At 34.3% G+C, this 19,969-nt stretch overlaps 1 protein-coding gene across 2 annotated transcripts in view; it reads right to left on the reverse strand.

Annotated features, from left to right (window-relative positions):
* Positions 1-523: 523 nt before the first annotated feature.
* RFT1 (RFT1 glycolipid translocator homolog) overlaps positions 524-19,969 on the reverse strand; it is a 56,344-nt gene continuing 36,898 nt past the window's right edge. Inside the window, exons 11-15 of one of the 2 annotated variants that reach the window (XR_012484926.1) lie at positions 19,837-19,942; positions 9,459-9,708; positions 8,773-9,054; positions 2,794-2,920; positions 524-627 (exon numbers count right to left, since the gene is read on the reverse strand). Coding sequence is in view for 1 of the 2 variants with exons in the window: in XM_074283532.1 (XP_074139633.1) it covers positions 8,890-9,054; positions 9,459-9,708; positions 19,837-19,942 (521 nt within the window). In the remaining variant the exon portion in view is untranslated. Of the gene's footprint in view, positions 628-2,793; positions 2,921-8,617; positions 9,055-9,458; positions 9,709-19,836; positions 19,943-19,969 lie in introns of those variants that run through there. The other variant, XM_074283532.1, reaches the window with a different exon arrangement.

Genomic DNA, 19,969 nt, shown 5'->3' on the forward strand with positions numbered 1-19,969 from the left:
CTTAATATAGACCAGAGATAATTTTTCCTTGAGGACTGCTTCAGGTCCCATTCTACAAATGTTGTCATGTTATTTCACTATTGAGGTTTTCCTCAACAGTTTGTTTCCCTGATTTATCTTGAATTTTCTTGTAATTCAGACTCTCCCTCTCATTTGGTCAGAAGCTTTTGCTTATGTTTCCTTGTACTGTTTAAGGTTTCACAATCTGAAAAGGATTTGTTTATCTGATTTCTTGCATTTCTTTTTTTTTTTTTTTACTGTCCTTGTCTAACTCTTACCTTTGCACTGAAGTAACCAAGTATTTGTTGGTATGAGGAACTCTCAGGTGATGAATCAGTTCTACTTCAACTCCAGTGCAAGTTGTCACCTTCCCTGCAATTTATAGTCTTAAAGAGTTGACAAGAACACTTAAGAAATAAGTGATTTTCTCAAGATCACAGCTAGTTTGTATCAGTTTAATACTTGAATTCAGGTGTTCTGGTAAGATCAGCCCTCTATCCACTGTAAAACTACTTCTTCATTAGAGTACATGTTGATTTTATTTGGAATTATTTTTTCAAATTCTTCATAGAATTTCTTTACTTCACCCTCTCCGTAGATGGTATATCTTTGCAAACAGTTCATGAGCTATGCAAAAAGAGATTAGCAAACATTCAATGATGTTTTTTGGTGCCTTTAGATACATAATAAACATAACTTCCCCAAATCCTTTGTTTGTCTTTTCAAGGAGAAATTTTGAGCTACTCTTCCTTTTATTTAGCTACAATTTTATCTTTCCATTCATGATAATACCATGGTTGATATGATTCAATCTTTTCAAAAGTTCAATACTCACTGGTTATTGGACAAGGATTTCACATTTAGTGCACAAGCAGATAAATTAATGCTTATCACAGTCTGGAAACTGTAGAATTCTTAGAATGCTTTGCCCCATTTTCTGTCAGAACATGCATTTTTGTCTTAAAGTGAATAGGAGTACAAGGTATTTGATTTAGAAGGACCCATTATCATCTCTTGGTTGGCTTTCAAATTCAGGCACACAGCATCATTTCCCCCATTCCTTCAATTAGGATATTCCTTTTGATCAATGGTTCTAGGTTTTACCCATTGGGACAGTGTAAAAGTTGCCCTGGAGAAACAATGGGAAGGGAATTTGCTGAGGTAAATGACTCAGAAAAGCTAACTCAAGTTTACTTATACCCCTCAATACCATATCTTCATCAGGACTGCCTTAGGCTCACTGGAACTAGTATTAGAAGTAGATTAATTTGGGGAAAGCCATAAAAATATAAATCAACAAATCTCTTTTCAGTCTAGCTCTGAGGCCTCATGCTGGGAATATTTCAAATATGAAAATCTCTCAATCATCTTGCCCCCTATTCTCAGTTTCCTCATCTATAAAGTATACTGACTTCTCAGGGTAATTGGGAGGATTAAATAATTATAAAGTGCTTAGAATAGGGCTAGCACATGGTAGCTGCTATATATATGTTAGCTAATATTGTTAATTACCTATAAAAGGAGATCTGAGAAAATATCAATAACTACCAAGCCCTGTGTCTATTTTCTCCATCTATACATAGTTATTTTAAAATGCAAAATGATATTATTTAGTCAGGTATCTGTGAGAGTTATTTGGAAAAATTCATCCATAGAAATATAATAGGAAGGGAGGGAATCCTTGGTCCTAGTCCCCATACTTAGAATATGAACACTACCAATTCTCTTTCTCTTCGATACATCAGAAATGAATAACTCTCCAGTAACTGCTTCTCCTTCATAGAATTTGTGGAGGAACTACGTGAAAGACAAAAAAGGACTCAAAGCAGCTTCCCAGCCCTCACCAGACAACAATGAAAACTAATTTTCCCATAAACAAAGCTAGATTGGGGTTTTTACTCAGCTGTGAGACATTTTTGCAAAATATATATTTTTTAAAGTCAGTAAGATTCTCATATAATTCTTAGCACCCCAAAAAGGAATATTTATTTCCCCCCCTGATTTTCATATTTGCTTTCTGCCTTTTTTTAAGCTATGATAATAGCTAAATAATAATAATAGATAATAGCTAGCATTTATAAAATACTTTAAAATTTATAAAGTGCCTTACTTATTATCTCTTAATTCTTATAGAATTCTTATAGAATTATCTCTTAATTCTTACAACAACCCTGGGAGGTAGGTGCTACTATTTCCCTTTTATAGATGAAGAAAGTAAGAAAATTAGCATCTAGGCAAGTGATTTTTCCCAGTCACACAGCTATTAAGTGTTTGAAGCTGAATTTGAATTCAGTTCTTCCTGACACAGGTTCAGAGTTCTCACCGTTGTGTTATCTAGCTGCTTTGCTGTTTCTTTTTGCAACTTTCATTTCATAGAAAATGCTGCACACAGATCCAAATCAGCTACGTTGAAAGACATTTATAGCTATCAAATTCAAGATGGACTAAACACAAATTGAGAGATCAATTTTAGAATAAAGGAAAACTTTGCACTTAGTATCTGCCCCCTGCAGAAGGCAGGGAAAAGGAGATAAGCTACTGTTCTTGATCCTGAAAAGTTCCACAAGTTCCTTCCAACCACTCTTCCTCAGGGTTACTTCAGGGGAGTTAAATGGCAGCAGTAGTAGAGGAAACACCTAATACAAAGGCCAATTGCCTCACAGTCCTCTCCTCATTTCTAGTTTCAAGTCATCCATTTGAACTCTTCTTCCAAATAGACTATGTTGGCTCTGCTCACCCTTGTGCCCCAGGGACCTCAGGTGAGAGAAAACATAATGTTATTTTAAGACTTACTTAATCCCTACATCTCCCAGAGGCTCTTTCAAGTCAAGGACTCAGGATGTTCTCTTGGCAGGCAGAGGACTGGTCTTTAATGCCCTTATACAACTCAATGTCTATGTTTGTAGTTTAGTTCTTTATTCTTTAAAAGAAAAAGATCGTTAAACTCTCTTTGTTTACAACTCTTACAATAAAGGTGAAAAATATATACAAATTTTATCATAATAATCTGTATTTGCATTGATGATTTCTTTGATGAGGGTATTAGAAGGGGTTGGGTAAGCCCTCACAAGAAATTTCCAACAGCAGACCAGGGTTTTATCAACACAAAAATGAGTGAAAAACATAAAAATACAAGACTCCACAATACTTGGTTGTTAACTACAGAAAGCACTTGATTTGGTAGAATAAAAGTGCCACAGTTAAGTGCTCTTCTCCAAGGTGTCTCCTAAGCAAGATTTCCTGAAAGAGACAGCAACAGAGATACTTATTCAATGACCCTTCGATCGCTAATATCAAGTGAGGTATAACACAGTGAGATATATGCTCGCTGAAGTTGTGTGCCATTGTCCTAGTGAAGATGCTACCTATAATCAGGCCTCTACAGTCTCTGTGGCTGAACTGAGCTGAAAGTATTAAGCCATGGATGACTTGTGGAGCAGACTCCTTAAGGAGATGGATATAAAATCACCTCCAAAGCAGAGATGAAATGTTTAACAACCCATTCTCATAATAAAAATTGTTTTTATATATGTATATATACACACATATACAAATATTCTCATATACTGTGAAGACTCAATTTTAAATTTAATCTTCATCATTTTTTTCTCTATCACTTCTTAAGCCTTGACAATCAACACAAATGAATTCAGTACTGATTTGTAGTATTTTTTCAATTTTCAAGGTATAAATGTTCATAGTGAAAATTTAACAACTGGCTCTCTGGAGTTCATCTGAGCTGGTTCCAATATTCTAGATCAAAATTAAGTTTGTATCCCAAAGAGATCATAAAAAAAGTGGAAAGGACCTACCTGTACAAAAATGTTTATAACAACTCTTTTTGTAGTGGCAAAGAATTGGCAATTGTGGGGGCGCCATCAACTGGGGAATGGCTGAACAAGTTGTGGTATATGAATATAATGAAATACTATTGTTCTATAAGAAATGATGAATAGGTGGATATCAGAAAATCTAGAAAGAACAGATGCCGAATGAACAGAACTAGAATATTGTACACAGTAACAGCAATACTGTGTGATGATCAACTATGATAGACTTAGCTCTTCTCAGCATTATAGTGATCCAAGACAATTCCAATAGACTTGTGATGGAAAATGCCATCTACATCCAGAGAAAGGCTATGGAATCTGAATGCAGATCAAAGTATACTATTTTCACTTTTTTTTTCCATTTTTGTGATTTTTCCATTTTGTTCTTATTCTTCTTCACAATATGACTAATGTGGAAATATATTTAACATGATTATACATATATAACCTATATCGGATTACTTGCTGTCTTGGGGAGATAAAAGGGGGAGAAGGGAGAACAATTTGGAACTCCATAATCTTAAAAAAAAAATGAATGCTGAAAATTACCTTTACATGTAATTGGAAAAAAAATACAATTAAGTATCAAAAAAAAAAAAATGAGATTGATTTGACAACAGGAAAATCCAAGTGAATGAAAAATGACTTTTGTTTGGACAAATATATATTTGAATGGACAAACTCAGGAATTTGTCTATTAGTATCTTAAACAAGCACTACAAATAGACCACAAGTTGGGCCTAGTACTGAAAGGAATGGGCATAGTTCTACTTAATGACTTAAGTTTAAAATTTAACAATTAAAAAAATAAAACAACTAAGATCATAGCATCTGGGGCTACTACTTTCCTGCAAATAGTGGGATAAGGAAAAAATTTTAAATTCTTGGGCTTAAAGATTACTGCAGATAGCACTGCAGCTATGAAATTATTACTCCTGCTCTTTGAAGGAAAACTATGGCAAACATGAACAGCATCTAAAAAGCAGAAATATCACCTTGCCAATAAAGGTCCATATAGTCAAAGTAATGGTTTTTCCAGTAACAATGTACTTGTGAGAGTTGGACTTATAAGGAAAATTGAGCACTGAAGAATTGATGCTTTTAAATTGTGACACTGGAGAACACTTTTGAGAGTTCCTTGGACAACAAGGAGATCAAGTCAATCAATACTTAAAGAAATTAACTCTTGACTATTCATTGGAGGGACAAATACTGAAGCTTAAATACTTTGGAATCAGAAAACAGGAAACATTTAAGAGAAAAGGAGAAAGGGATGGAAGAATACAACAGATAGTATATGGAAGTGATGAACATAAGTTTGGACAGACTTTGGGAGATAGTGGAGAACAGAATGGCCTTGTGTGATAAGATCCACAGGGTCATGAAGAGTTAGTTGGACATGCCTGAATAACAATGACTTCAAACTTCTCCCTGAAACAAAGACTCGTTAAAAAAAAAAAAAAAAAAAAAAAAAAAAAAAAAGGTATTAAAAAGGCTGCCACACAGTGGGAAAAAACAGGAATTGTTTAGAAGAAATTAAGAAATTTAGTTCTCCGGGTATAGATAAGCTTCAATGAGTGTCAGGAGAGTTGTGATACAAAACAAAAGAACAAACGTAACAACAAAACAAAGTAAGCTATTTGTTAAGAAATTTGCAACTGCTCAAGTCTTACATGAGGATTTTTGAGATCATATATCATGTCCTAAATTGTTAATACTATAAAAAGAACTTTTGAGTTTGCTTCCTTTAGACAATTCTGTCCTGGTCTGAAACATTTACATGTAAACATTAAACCAGAAATAACCGCTGAGATTGATTTTGGGAGTACATAAGAACTTTTTTTCTTCCCTGACTGTATTATGTTACTATGTAAATCTGGGAGACTTTTTGCAACTGCATGATACGGATTATGTATGAGAAATATATGCCTCTAGTGAAACTGATACCAAACACAATGTAAAGTACTTCCCCCCCCCCCAACAATTTAACAAAGGAGAACAGGTATAGAGAACATTATCAAAGGAATGCATGGAAAAAATAAAAGATGATGGATTGGTCACATGGGAAAAAATGACAACCAATGGTTAGGTCATTTACCCACTGGTGTTTTTATGCTACAAAGAATAATTATAACAATCTCCAGTGCAGTTGTGTACCTTCTATGGAAATGTCCAGGAAAAACGTGGATATGAGTCACAAAATGGGCTGGCAGTCGTGAGAAAAATGTTCCTGAGACTTGAAGGTCCAGAGGACTAATGTACAAACTACTGAAATCCTGTCCTAGTTGCCTAGGGTATAAAATGTCAGCCCAAGAGGAGTCAGTGTCCTTCAGACTTGACAGATGTCTCATTGCCATGTGAGTCACCAACTTGCTTAATGACTAGATTGGCTTTTATATGAAGATTGGGGATGGGATGGGTAAATAAACAACGAAATTGGTGTTGTATCTTTACTGAGTTTTCTTAACCATGATATCTTTTATTGTTAGATGACCTTTAAGTAACTCATTTTGTTCCAGTCTCAGACCTAAAGTATTGGAATGGCCTGAGTCATGCTTAGCATAAAACATTGATAGCAAAACTGTATTTGAATGACTTAGAGTTTTGGTGGTTGAAATAGGAGAAGGATAATTCAAAGAAAATTGTGATAGAATGATCTGATATAATAACTACAGGCAAGCCCTCTAGTGGGACAGAAAGGAAACTGAAGGGAGTATTTGTCTAGTAAGTGGTAAAGAAAAGTAAAATAGGTGGTGAAATAAATAATACAAATTCTCTTATTCCTCTTTTTCTTTCTTTTTAAAAATTCTCTTGGCTCTTTGGTTCTTGAGGAAGAGGGAGGAATTACAAAGTGATGACATAAAAACAAAAAATATCATGAAAAAAACTATAAAAAATACAAGTGAATGTGGAGTTGCTTTTGGAGAAAGGGACTAACAGACCACAGCCAAGAATGGTCTTCAACCAAGAAACCGGGGGTGAGGGGGGGGTGAGGGGGGAATGTGTCAAATCCCACCAAGATCAGTAATAGAAGGGAAGAGAATGGAAGTGGCCATGAAGATGAGAACCAGGAATATAGCTCAGTAGAATGAGATTCTCCAACTTAGTCTGTTACTACCTCCATCAAAAGGGATCAAAGACTAGCCCTGAAGACAAGAGGACCCGAGTTCAAATCTGATCTCAAACACTGAACATCTCCTGGCTGTGTGACTCTGGGCAAGTCACTTAATCCCAATTGCCCCAGCCAAAAAAAAAAAAAAAAAAAAAAAAAAAAAAAAAGGATTAAAGGGACAAAAGTTTGGGAGATTTTCAGCTCCAAGGAACTTGGGAAGTTACTGGAGAAGACTTATAATAGCAGCCTGAATCTTTAGAACAATGACTAGAAAGGGTGTGCTCTAATGGGCACAACCTGAAGTTTATTCTGGTGGCAGAGTACCATGGGTTTGGGAAACTCACAGAAGACATACTTTTGCAAAGCTAAGGAATGCTATTTAGAGGCCCCAGATGATGACTCTATTTTTTCCTTTTTACATGGCTAATATGGGGGTATTAATGACAATGTCTTATCCATCTTTTGATGTCCCACAGTGTTTATGTTTAGCACATGACCTTGGACAAAGTATGAGCTCTGTGTGGTCAAATGATGACTGACTGACTGAAATTGAATTTCCATTATTATTCTATATATCCTTCTACGCTCTGAGCATCATGGGTCAGCTCTATTCTTGGGTTAGGCTGGAAATTTATCATATTTATTGTCGTAACTAAAAGTAGAAATAAGAGAGCCAACAACTTGGGTTGGTCATGTTGCAAAGGCGCCATCTTTCATGAATAAAATGTCAGAATGCTATTTGTTACAATAAAGGAGAGACAACAAAGCTTAGTAGATAAAGAGTATAGGATTTGGAGTCAGGAAGACTCAGCAGCTGTGTGACCAAAGGCAAGTCACTGAATCTATCTAAGCTTCCTGCAACTGTCTAAAACTTCTCTACTAACTTAAACAGTATGCAATTGGAATTGGCAGAGGGAGCTTTCGTGCCAATGTAAGTCACAGATGTTTTATTACTGACATATTTGTTATACTGTTTATACTGTTAAGTTATACTGTTATACTGTTTAAATATTATGTTTTTTTAAAAAGGGAGAAATACAGAAAAGAAAGATGTTCAGTCAAAGTTGCTTTTCTGTACTATTTTCATTCCCTATAAAAAGTGCAGGTCAACTACAAAGACAACATTTGGCTGTAGAACCAAAGGTAGCTCATTTTTGGTGCTCTCTTTCTTCAAAATCCCATGTTTTTTGGATGGTCAGTCTAATTATTTATAATCAACTTAAAAGTAAATGTTATCCTTCTTCTATCCTGAATTCTATATTTTACTTTCCTGAATTCCTTTTTATTTATTTCCTAATAATTCAAGCTTCTTAGAAACATGCTTTTCAGAAAGACTACATGCTTCTTTTTCCTGGCTTGTGGGATGGATGACATATGTTCTTCTCTGAAAGAAAAGATCACATTGATGGCTCAAGTCAACAAAAGTATCACTCAAGTATCTTAATTTCTGTTTTGAAAGCAAAACTCTGCATTCTTCCTTTCTTGAAGAAATGAATTAAATGTTTTTAAGCTCAGTTAAATAATCAGATCTCTTTTGGAGGGTTCAATGTTTACTCAAAGCTAAAAAAACTAGAAATTATATAATTAGCTATTAAGCTAGATGAGACCAAAAAGGAATCAACAAAGGGAAAAAAAAAACCAAATCAGTACAAAATGATGAAAAGACAATAGGAAATGCTACTATTAATTTCATTTTTGTTTAAAAATTATATCCTTCATTAACATTTAAAACTCCAGATGGATTGGAAACATAAACCAAATATTACGTCTATTATTTTCCAATGGGTTCTCACTTTCTAGTTTCTTATAAACTTATGGTTTTGTTAATACCAGAACCTCAGTGGATTTTCATGATATTCTTCCTTTGAACAGGAAATGAGCTTCTGCACCACAAACCATTCTGATAGGCCTGTAGAACTAAATATAGGAACTGGTCCTCTTATATGTTCATGTTTTTTTCTGGGTATATTTGGGTAGGAACTGAGTTCGAATAAAGAGGATAAGCTTGGTCTCTGTGAAGAACACAGTCACAAGGGTAGCTCCCAAACACAAAGCCCCCACAATGATGTGCAGAAGCCTGGCCAGCCAGCCTCTCTCACAGCACAAAAACACCTAAAGGGAAAGAAAACATCATTAGAGCCAGGAACGTTTAGCCCAATCCAACTCTCCTAACATTTCACTCCAGAAATTCCACTAGGACCATAAATAATTGCTTATTGTTAGAGAAGCTGAGAGACAGCCCACTTCTAGAAGTAACTGATGGAAAAATAAAGGTCTTGTTATCTCTAGCTGTTTATTCAAACCAACTAATAAGAATTTAATCTATTATGCACACAAGCCTGACATTTTATTGCATGGTCTATCACTGACAAAGTAAACATTTAGGAAGAACAAAATCCAAAGTTGAGTGGGATTGAACAAATACTTATCATGGTAGGCACCTCAAGTTAGACAATACTAAAAGAAACAGGGGTATGGCCTGAGAGAGTGTGTGTGAAAAAAGAAGGGAAACTTACCTCTGAAATGCCAGTAACCACTCCACAAAGCATGTAAACTACAATTAGAAACGGTGAAGGAAGCAGGCCTGCCAGTGGCCTGTAAGGACTCTCTCTGAAGTACCTATAGATATAGCGAATGCTTTGTGCAATCCGAATTCCCATGTTAAAACAGTTGGCAAAGATGAAGCCCACACTGCCTTGCCACTTGGTCAGGAAATAGGAAGACAGCAAGAATGTGAATGACAGGGCCAGCATAATAAAATTGTACCTGTAAGAGAGGGAAGCAAATGAAGCTACACAAGCTACTTATATCATCTATACTTTGGCCTTCTTTTATTCTTTTCAAGGACAGAAAACATAATACATAGTACAGATCTAATAGACCAGAAAAGAATTGGGAAATTTAAAATCACAATATCCCTTAATTTTTAGACCAAAAATTAATGGTTTAAGTGGGGCCTTTTCACTTATTAGCACACATATCAACATTGACTGAGTCCCTGTTGTGAATTATAAGAATGAATATGGAATTCAAATATAATGTAAAATGTAATAAAACTGTCACAGGCAGTGACAGTGTTAATCAAGGCAGAATATTTTATTTTAAAGTGAGTATTAAATTTCATGCCAGAAATGTAGATAATTCCCTCATGAATGAAATTTTTTTGGTGCTTTTCTAACACATATTCTAATCAATAAAGACTCACAAATTTTGTATGAGTTAAGAGGCCTTGAGAGATTTTCTAGCACAATTTCTTCAGTTTTATAAACTTGGAAATGAAGATATATGTTTCATATTCTATCCGTGTTTTATATTGTTTCTATTTATTACATGATTTTATAGGCACTCTAAGACATTCATTTCTTAATAAAGGAAACTAAGAGCCAGAGAAAATGAGCCTTACAGCATGGTAGAACAAACAACCTTCTACTCCCATGGATTTTTCCTAGTCTAGAAATTCTGCCAGTATTGTTACTTTCAGGGCCACTTCAAACTGTGATTGGATTCATATAGTGTTTGGCAGAACTGTGCCCTCCTAATAGACATCTATTTCTTTTGTTTGGCCAAATCAGATCAATACTCATGAATCCTTTTCTTACCAGTTGAAGAATCTCAATGATCGGCCCTTTGATTAGACTTCTAGAGAAGGAGCTTATTTTCTTCTCACACAAGACAAAGTCTTAGTGGACAATCTGAGAACAGAAGCCACAACCACCATTAAATGTCAGAGCTGGAAGGGTGCTTAGAAATCCTTTAGTCCAATCTACTGATATTATAGAAGATAGCACCAAAACCTATATAAGAGAAGAACTTGCTCAGAGATATAAAACAAGCTAGTGCCAGTGTTAGAATTAGAACCCAACGCATGAGCCAAATGCTTAATTAATTAGAAAGACCAACTTCATACTGCAGCTAATGCCAATGATAATAAGGTTTAGAAAGGTATAGTTCTTTGACATTTTTTTCCAATCAATGAGCTGTAATTTATATTACCACTTATAATTCCATTTCTCTGAAACTATGTCTTTGGAAGGCCTAATACATCATTTCTTGGCATGGAATAAACAGTTTTATGAAACCTTCAAAGTCACATACCCCTGTAAATGGTAAATTGGATGAAACTAACAACTAACTCATGAGAGCAGAGATTAATTCCATATTATAACCTGCTCAGTTTAGAATACTAGAGTAAGCAACTTTCAGGCTGTTGGTACAACTGATAATGAAGAATTCTGCTGTCTTTCATCAGAGCAATCTATAGCTGATGCACTTCCCAATTAGTTTCAACCAAAGCTCACATCTATAAACTTAAAAGCATCATACTCTTCTGGGGAAAAAAAAAAGAAAAAGCAAACGTGAAAGAAGCCATTAAAATACCACTTTCTCAATCAATGTAAAAATTATTTCATAGTGACAGTAATTATTGTTCTTCAAGGTTTAGTTAACATAAACAGAAAATTAATTTTAATGCTTCTTTCTCAATACTCAAAAAAGATTAGATTTAAAATTGGGACTTAGTAGAAAAACTGAGATTTTAAAAAAGATACCATGCTTGAGCAGTGAAAGGAGTTTAACAAATTAAATATCATTTTATGCATCTTTTAGAATCAGTAGCCACATATTGTATAAACTTCTATTGTTCTATATATGGCAGATTGCTTAATAAGATGGAACAAAAATTCTTTTATGTGTGTGTGTGTGTGTGTGTGTGTGTGTAATATTCTGAGAAATCAACTTCAATAAATTTATTAAATTTGCTAAAATACTTGTTAAATTAAGTAATTAAAAATCTTGTTATTCAAAGGATCCTCTATATTCAGCCACATGTCCTATAGACATCTCAAATTCAACATGTCAAAAACATGTCATTAGCTTCTTCCAAATTTCACTATTACATTGCCATCCTTGAAATCCAGATCTATAATTTCAGTGAAACCTGAATTTCTTATGCTCACTTACCTAACACATAGAGTTTATTGCCAAATGTTTCTATCTCCACAACATTCCTTGTATACATTGTACTTTCTTCTCCCTATTCACTTACCTAATACATGTCCTCATCATCTTTTGCCAGGACTACTACAATAGCCTCCTAATTAATCTCGTTGACTTCAGTCTCTCCTTAGTCCAATCTGTTCACTACAGAGCCATCAAAGTAATTTTCTTCAAGTGTAAATTGGGTCATGTCATACCCTTATTCAATGAATTCCTTATTACTCTAGGATCAAATGTAAACTCTGCCATTGGCATTTAAAACTTTTCTTATACCTTTTTAGTATTCTTACATATCATTTTCCTTCACATATTCACTGGTCTAGCCATGCTGGCCAGGTTGATGTTCACACATCAGGCTTGGTCTAGCTCCAAACCTTTGTATTATTATCCCCTTTTGCCAGTAATGTTCTCCTGCCATCCCATAGAATCCCCAGTTTTCTTCAAGAATAGGCTCTGTAAAAGACTTTTTCCTCTAAGGTTACTTTGTCCTTCTATCTATCATGTATATAATGATATTAATACTGTTGTTTCCCTCATGAGTCCTTGTGAGTTGGGACTATTTCCATTTTGTCTCTGCATTCCCAGTTCTTTGTACAGTGCCTGTCACATAAATAAGTTACTGATCAATGTAAACTTCAATGGATGTACATGGATTGCATTCATGTGCGCAATTTTTGAACAGGTATTTCCATATATTTATAGAAGATCTACTTAATACCCTGGAGACCTTCCTTTGGCTTTTTAATACTTTGTGATCAAGCTGTCCATCTGTTTACTTCTCACTTGTTATTTAACTGGCCCATTATCTTTTCTGGTCATACATTTCATGAGTGAAACTTCTTTTACCAAACTTCAAAAGGAAAGATCAACCAAAGTCAAAACCAATTTATATCTCAAATTCATTGGGAAAATGCTGTGAAGGAGGAGAAGTGAAGAAAAGCAAAAAATCAGTGGAGTTGAAAATGAAGCTACACAAGGCCTGGTCATCTCAAAATAGTCATAGATGAATTGAAAGGGAAACAAAAAGAGAAATAAAATGAAACAGATCTTTATTCAGTGACATTGGAACTGCCACATTTGGATTTTAGTATGTGTCTATTATATCAGGATATGGAAATAGCACAAAAATGAGATTTGGAAAAGCATTTGGACAAAACCAAATAAATGCTGATAAAAATTTAAAGGCATTCTGGAATGCATAGCAAGATATTACAAAGAAAAAAATTCCAAAATTTTAAAAAATGGTTGATATAAATATAAAAAAGAGAGCAAATGAGAAGACATTAGTACTCAGTTTTCTTTTCCAACTCAATCCATGCACATTGATATTTGAAATTTTTAATACACATGTTGGCTTTCATTTGAACACTATGGTCTCCCCATTACTCAATATTCTCAAGTATTATTACCTTTGTCTTCATTCTACCTCATCATACTAAAAGATGACTATATCTTAGATCTTATCATTGCTTATAACTGTGCTATCTTCATCTTCTTATATTTCCTCCTCTAATCATAACTTTCTATACGATCATATCTTTCTTTCTACTTCACTCTACTTAATCTATTCTTTGTCCTCACTAGAAGCCTCAGTCCCTCTACTCCATTCTTTTTTCCCAGTCCATTTCACTTTCTTTTCTTCATGGTTTTGAATTTAGAATAATTAAATCTGTTTAGCAATTTAAGGTTTACAAGCCCATTAAATAGATTATTTCAAATGATACAACCCTTGAAAAAGATGCTATTCTACTCTTGAATCCTTTGCCTTTTCACAACTTGCCAAACTTCATTTTTGCATTGTTCCACCTTCTATTTCTTTCACATACTGGTCAACGATGCTAGATAAAGCTATATAATCATCCTGAGTGGTTCCACTACATATTTATGTTAACTACTATCAACTGCTTCTTATTTATGCAAAATAATCCTTTTATTCTTTCTTGATTAACTATAACATCTCCCAGAGATGCTGTTTTAAGTCTTCTTTTTACTCCTCAAACTCTAACATCACCTCCTACCTAAGGGGCCTGGCTTTATGTATTACTGAGAAAACAGAAGTCATCTACACCAAACTCCCTCTTTTCTCTTATTTGACACCTTAATCTTTCTAGATTTTGTCATTTCCAATTCTCTCTTCCAGATATTCCCGGTTTTTTGTTTTTTTTTTGTTTTTTATTTGTTTTTTGTTTTTTTTTTCCCCACCTAGATCTACTTCTGAGAGCCCTGCCTTGTTCTCAGGAGCTCATCCTCTTGTTTTTCTTTTTTGATCATCACTGATCCTTCTTTACTCAATGGCTTCTTCCTGCCCACCTAAAACATGCCAAGGTAGTCTCTATCCTTTAAAAAATTTATTTGGAAATTGATGTCTTCTATTTTTTCCCTTTTCATAGCCAAAATTCTCAAAAGATTTATCTAATCTTGTTGCTTCCAAAGCCTGACTTCTCAATTTCTCAAATTCAAGCTTCTGACCCCACCATTCAATCGAACTTGTTCTCTCCAAGAATCTCTATGAACTATCTGATAATTATTTAATCAGATCCTTCTCCTAGATCCTTCCATTCCTTTGGCTTGTGATCCTGTTCCTCTTATTGGCCCCTTCTCTGTTTCCTTTGATATACCATCATTCAGTTTCCTATATAGTTTCTCCTATAAATGTGTCCTGGGTCTTAATTTCTCTTGGCTCTATTTCTCTTAGTGACTTCACTCACTCTTATATGTTCAATTCCCATTAGAATGTAAATTGCTTGAGAGTAGTGATTTTTTTTTCTTTGAATTTTTATCTACCATTGCCTAGCACACAGCACCTTCATAACAGGTGCCTAATAATTGCTCTGTTGCTTTGTTCAGACAATTCCCAAATCCATAAATTCAGCCTTAATTTCTCCTGAATTCTAGTCTCACTTCATCAGTTGCCTACTAGACATGTTTTCCTGCATGCATCAGGCATATCAAACTTAACATGCCCAAAATGGAATTTAATATCTTCTATTTAAATCTATGCCTCCTCCAAATTTCTCATTTTTCTTGAGGATACAACCATCTTTCTAATCACCCAGGTTTAAATCAATCTTAAAGTAATTGATTCTTCATTCTCTCTCACTTGACATATCTAATCATATCCCAAATCCTATTGATTCTCCCTTTACAATATTTCTGGCATCTATCCCTTTTCTCTATTTGCAAAGCTGTTGCTTTAAGTGCAAACTCTCATCACCTCTTGCTTGGCATAAAAGCAAAAAGCCTCTTAATTGGTTTTCCTGTTTCTAATTCTTCATTTTCCAATCTATTCTTCACACAGCTACCAAATTACTATTCCTCATATATAGTTCTGAAACATGTTTGCCTCTTGTTCAAAATTCTTCAATAGTTCTCATTTGTCTCAGGGATAAAATATAAACTCCTCAGCCTGGTATTTAAGGCAGAGTGGCTCCCACATATTTTATCTTGTTTATACTATTTACCTATACCCTCTCCCCTCATTAGAATGTTCCTTCGAGGGCAGAACCTGTTTTTTTTTTTTTGTTGTTTTGGTTTTTTTTTTTTTAACCTTTCTTTGTATCCTCAACAATTAATACAGGGCCTGTCTAATAGTAAGCACTTTTATACATTTTATAAATTTCTTTATTTACTTCATATTATTCCCTTTCAAAAACTCTGCAGCCCAGTCATAAGGACCTATTTCCCATTGTGTAAAATGGATTTTCCTTTCCTCTTTTTTGCATTTTTAAACAAGTAGTTTATTCTCATCTTTGCTTCTCAGAACACCTAACTTCCTTTAATTCACAGCTCAGGTGGTACTTTCTACAAAAAGGCTTGTTTGATTTGTCTAGAAGTAGGCAGGGGAGAAGGGAATAAACCTTTATTAAGAGCCTACTATGTCCCAGGCACTGTGCTAATAAGCGCTTATGAATATTATTTCACTTGATTATCTCTACTGTGAGACAAACAAGGTTAGATTTCCACAGAACAGTTAAAATTCAATTCCTCAGAAACCTTGATGAGACAATGAGAAATATTGAAAAGCTAAGCATTCTTACACAGAATGTTGTAAGCCTCAAGGTAATGTGAGATAATAAGTATCACTGACCAATGAACTTTAAGAAGAGACTCACTTGGCTCCAAATTTTTGATAAAGGAGCATAGGCTAGAAACTGGCTTAAATTGCCAGGATCCATGACCAGGAGAAGGCTTTTCTTTATGGGGCTTGCTTAATAAGGCTCATACTTAATATCTTCTCTGCTCAGGGGGGAGCAATAATATAAATTTAGACACAATAAAGTGAGGAAGAGGGTGTTCCTAGAGGTCCCAGGAATTGTTCTTCTAAGGAGGGGAATAACCTCCTCTGGCTTCCATAACTAGTATGCCCATTTCCCATAAGAATCAAAGGCTGCTTCCTTCAATCTTGCTTACTCTTCCAATAAAACATCACAGACTTTGAAACTGACTCTGGGTCTTGTTTCTAACACTACCTCTTGGAAGGTAGGTGCTATTATGATCACTATTTTACAATTGAGAAACTGAGGCAGATAGCGGTGAAGTGACTTGCCTAGTCATGCAATAAGTGCCTGAGGGAAAGTTTGACTTTAAGTCCTTAGGACTCCAGGCTGGAAGTTCTGTGCACCTGGCACCCTCTCACTGCCTTTTTGATAGGAGAGACTATTTTGTTCTTGCCTAGGGTGCTTGGCACACAGAAGTAGGTATTAATCAAAGTTTAATTGAATTTATCCAACAGTCCAATTTGCCAACTTTTCTATCTCTCTAAAATCTTTAAGAGGCTGTTCTACCTAGATACCTATATAGATAGAGTCCTTGATAAAAGAACAAGCAATGTAACACATAACCAGACTTTCACTACTACTCTGCTCTCTACAGGAGACCACATCTTCACAGTCACATAGATGACTTAGAGATGTAAAGAATATGAGTCCTATGTTTATTTTCTGCTGACTAAAATAAAATTGATACAATAAAGACAAAAACACAGCCTCTCCAAAAAGGTCTCTTCCACATTGACTGATCTCAGCTTGGTTCGTTTAAGATTGATTTTTTCAAGTCTTGCATTTTCCATTAAGTTTTTACTCTTCTATATCTATCTTTCAAATTGAAGTTTTTCTTCCATTTAGTAAAAAAAAATTCGCAGTTAATAATGTCAAATGATGAAATAATTTTAGTTATTGTTCATACAATTCCTGTGGGAATAAGGTATTCAACAGCCCATACCACAATTATTTCCATTCAAAGTGTTTGCTATTGATCTTGACACTATTAACTAACTCAATTCTGTCTAAGCCCTTGGACCTCACAGAGCCATTTGTTTTGCACCTCTCAAGTGCATTTACTATATTGTTGTACATGATCATTATTTGTGTATATATTTATTTCCCTACCATACTGAATAGCAGGTAATCATTGAACATTGGCTAAGGATTCTATCCTCTCTAGGACTTACCAAAGTATTTTCTATAAAGTAGGTATTTAATAAATGTCTGTTTAATTGAATTCATGTCAGTTACTGAAATAAAGTTAGAACAGTAGGTAAAAATGAGGATGGGGAAGAATATAACAGAAATGTAAAATTTTTGGAAAAAATCTGCTGGACTAATATGTTTAAGGATCACAATTTTTTTTTTAACTTTCAAAAAAGTTAAAGACCAGCTGAAAGGTCTATTAGGAAGACACTCTGCTTAGCATTAATATTGAATATTAACATGAAAATAATTATGTCAATGTTGTAGAAACTCCGCTACAAGTTAAATAATATAAATTTCCTTTAGTTCACTGGAACATAATTTAGCTGGAATAGATGTGGGAGGAAAACAAATAGCTAGTGAGTATATTCTACAGTTTGGTTGCAACAAATCTCCTTCTCCCCCCCTCCCATTTTTATAAGTTTGGCATTTTAATTGACTTTCTCATATACAGTACTCAGTGCTTGTTCAATCTTTCTATGTATATTTGTATATGTACATATATAAACACACATACAGAAACACATAGATAAGTAGACAGACTTACATGTATAGAAAACTAGAGAAAAAAAAAACTTCAATAATACTGAAATTACAGTATACCAAAAAAACTTTCCCTTCAAAAAGATGGACACAAGATAGATTGTTATATGGATATATACATAAGTATTCCTGAGTCAGGGATTCTTAACCTGGCACTAAGATCATGGTTGCAGGGGTATATAGATACATGAAGAAATTTCAGAGTGTCTTGTGAACTTGGATGGGGGAAAAAATTACAACTCTAACTGAAATTTATTATTTCCTTCAATTATGAATTTTTTAAAAATATATTATTTAGAGAAGGGATCCACAGATTTTTACCATACTGCCAAAGAGTCCAATACACAACAAAAGATTAAGGATTTCTTGTATGAAGTTAACAATGAAAAAAGCCATGGGAAGACACCTTCTCTTCTTTTCCTCTTTTATTTTTTTCTTTTGAGTTCCCATTTTCAAATACACACACCTGCAGATGGCACTTCTGAACACTACTAACTCCCCATTTGTGGAATTTAGGGCTAAAGGGGTGAAATGACCCATCCTAATGGGTCTAGATTCTGATAACACTGAATAGGAAGGGAATGAGTTCTTTTCCTACTTCTTCAGATTCCTTTATGATTCTAAAAAAGTGGACTAATTTTTTTCCAATTCTTTTTTTAAATTATTATTATATAGCTTTTCATTTATAAGATATATTCATAATTCATTTTTCAGCATTGACAGTTGCAAAACCTTTTGTTCCAACTTTTCCCCTCCTTCCCCCCACCCCCTTCCCCAGATGGCAGGTTGACCAATACATGTTAAATATGTTAAAGTATAAGTCAAATACTATATGTATATATATATATTTATATATATATATACATATGCCCATACAGTTATTTTGCTGTACAAAAAGAATCGGATTTTGAAGTAGTGTACAATTAGCCTGTGAAGGAAATAAAAAATGCAGGTGGACAAAAATAGAGGGATTGGGAATTCTATGTAGTGGATCATACTTATTTCCCAGAGTTCTTTCGCTGTGTGTAGCTGGTTCAATTCATTACTGCTCTACTGGAACTGATTTGGTTCATCTCATTGTTGAAGAGGGCCATGTCCATCAGAATTGATTATCATATAGTATTGTTGTTGAAGTATATAATGATCTCCTGGTCCTGCTCATTTCACTCAGCATCAGAGTGGTCTAATTTTTTGAATTTGCTATCTATCTATATAACAGATACGATAATATCAATCACTAAAAATGTATTATGTACCTACCATATGCCAGGCACTGTATTTGGAGCCTAGGATATAAAAAGAGGCAAAAGACAATCCTTGTCCTCAAAGGATTGTAATGTTAATAATAAAATATTAATTGTATCATATCTATATTATGAGAATGTCATAACCAATTGTTTTGAAAAGATCCAAAGATAAACAGAACCTCACTTTGAGGTAGACAAATTGGTAAATTATTTCATTTTCCTAAGAGCTAAATTTGCACTTTCTTTTTCTAATTTTTAAACATTTTTATTTAAAATTTTGAGTTCCAAATTTTCTATCTATCCCTTTTCTTTCTATACCCCTAAGATGGTAAGCAATCATATATAGGTTATATATGTGCAATTATGGTAAAACATTTATATAAGAAGACTTGACCAAAAGAAAAAAACAAAACAAAAGAAAGGAAAAAATACCATGCTTCAGTCTGTATTCAATCACTTTAAGTTCTTTTGCTGATGGTAGATAGTATATTTCATCATTTCTCTTTTGAGATTGTCCTGGATCATTGTACTGCTGAGAATACACAGCAATTGTGTGTTGTGCTTGTGCTATATTGTTTGATGAAGAACTGTGAATGATTTAGCTATTCTCAGCAATACAATACAATTCTTAAGTTACCCACCTGTCGACTTCCTCTTTGCTCATAGAGGCAAATGTGAAACATTCAGTTATGCCATTTACCGCAAGTAGGAGAACGTATAAACAATAGCATCGAAGGAGAATAGGACCTGGAAACAAAGAGCCATACAAAAGCT

Source organism: Sminthopsis crassicaudata, chromosome 1 (assembly GCF_048593235.1).
Source record: "Sminthopsis crassicaudata isolate SCR6 chromosome 1, ASM4859323v1, whole genome shotgun sequence".
NCBI classification, from domain to species: Eukaryota; Metazoa; Chordata; class Mammalia; order Dasyuromorphia; family Dasyuridae; genus Sminthopsis; species Sminthopsis crassicaudata.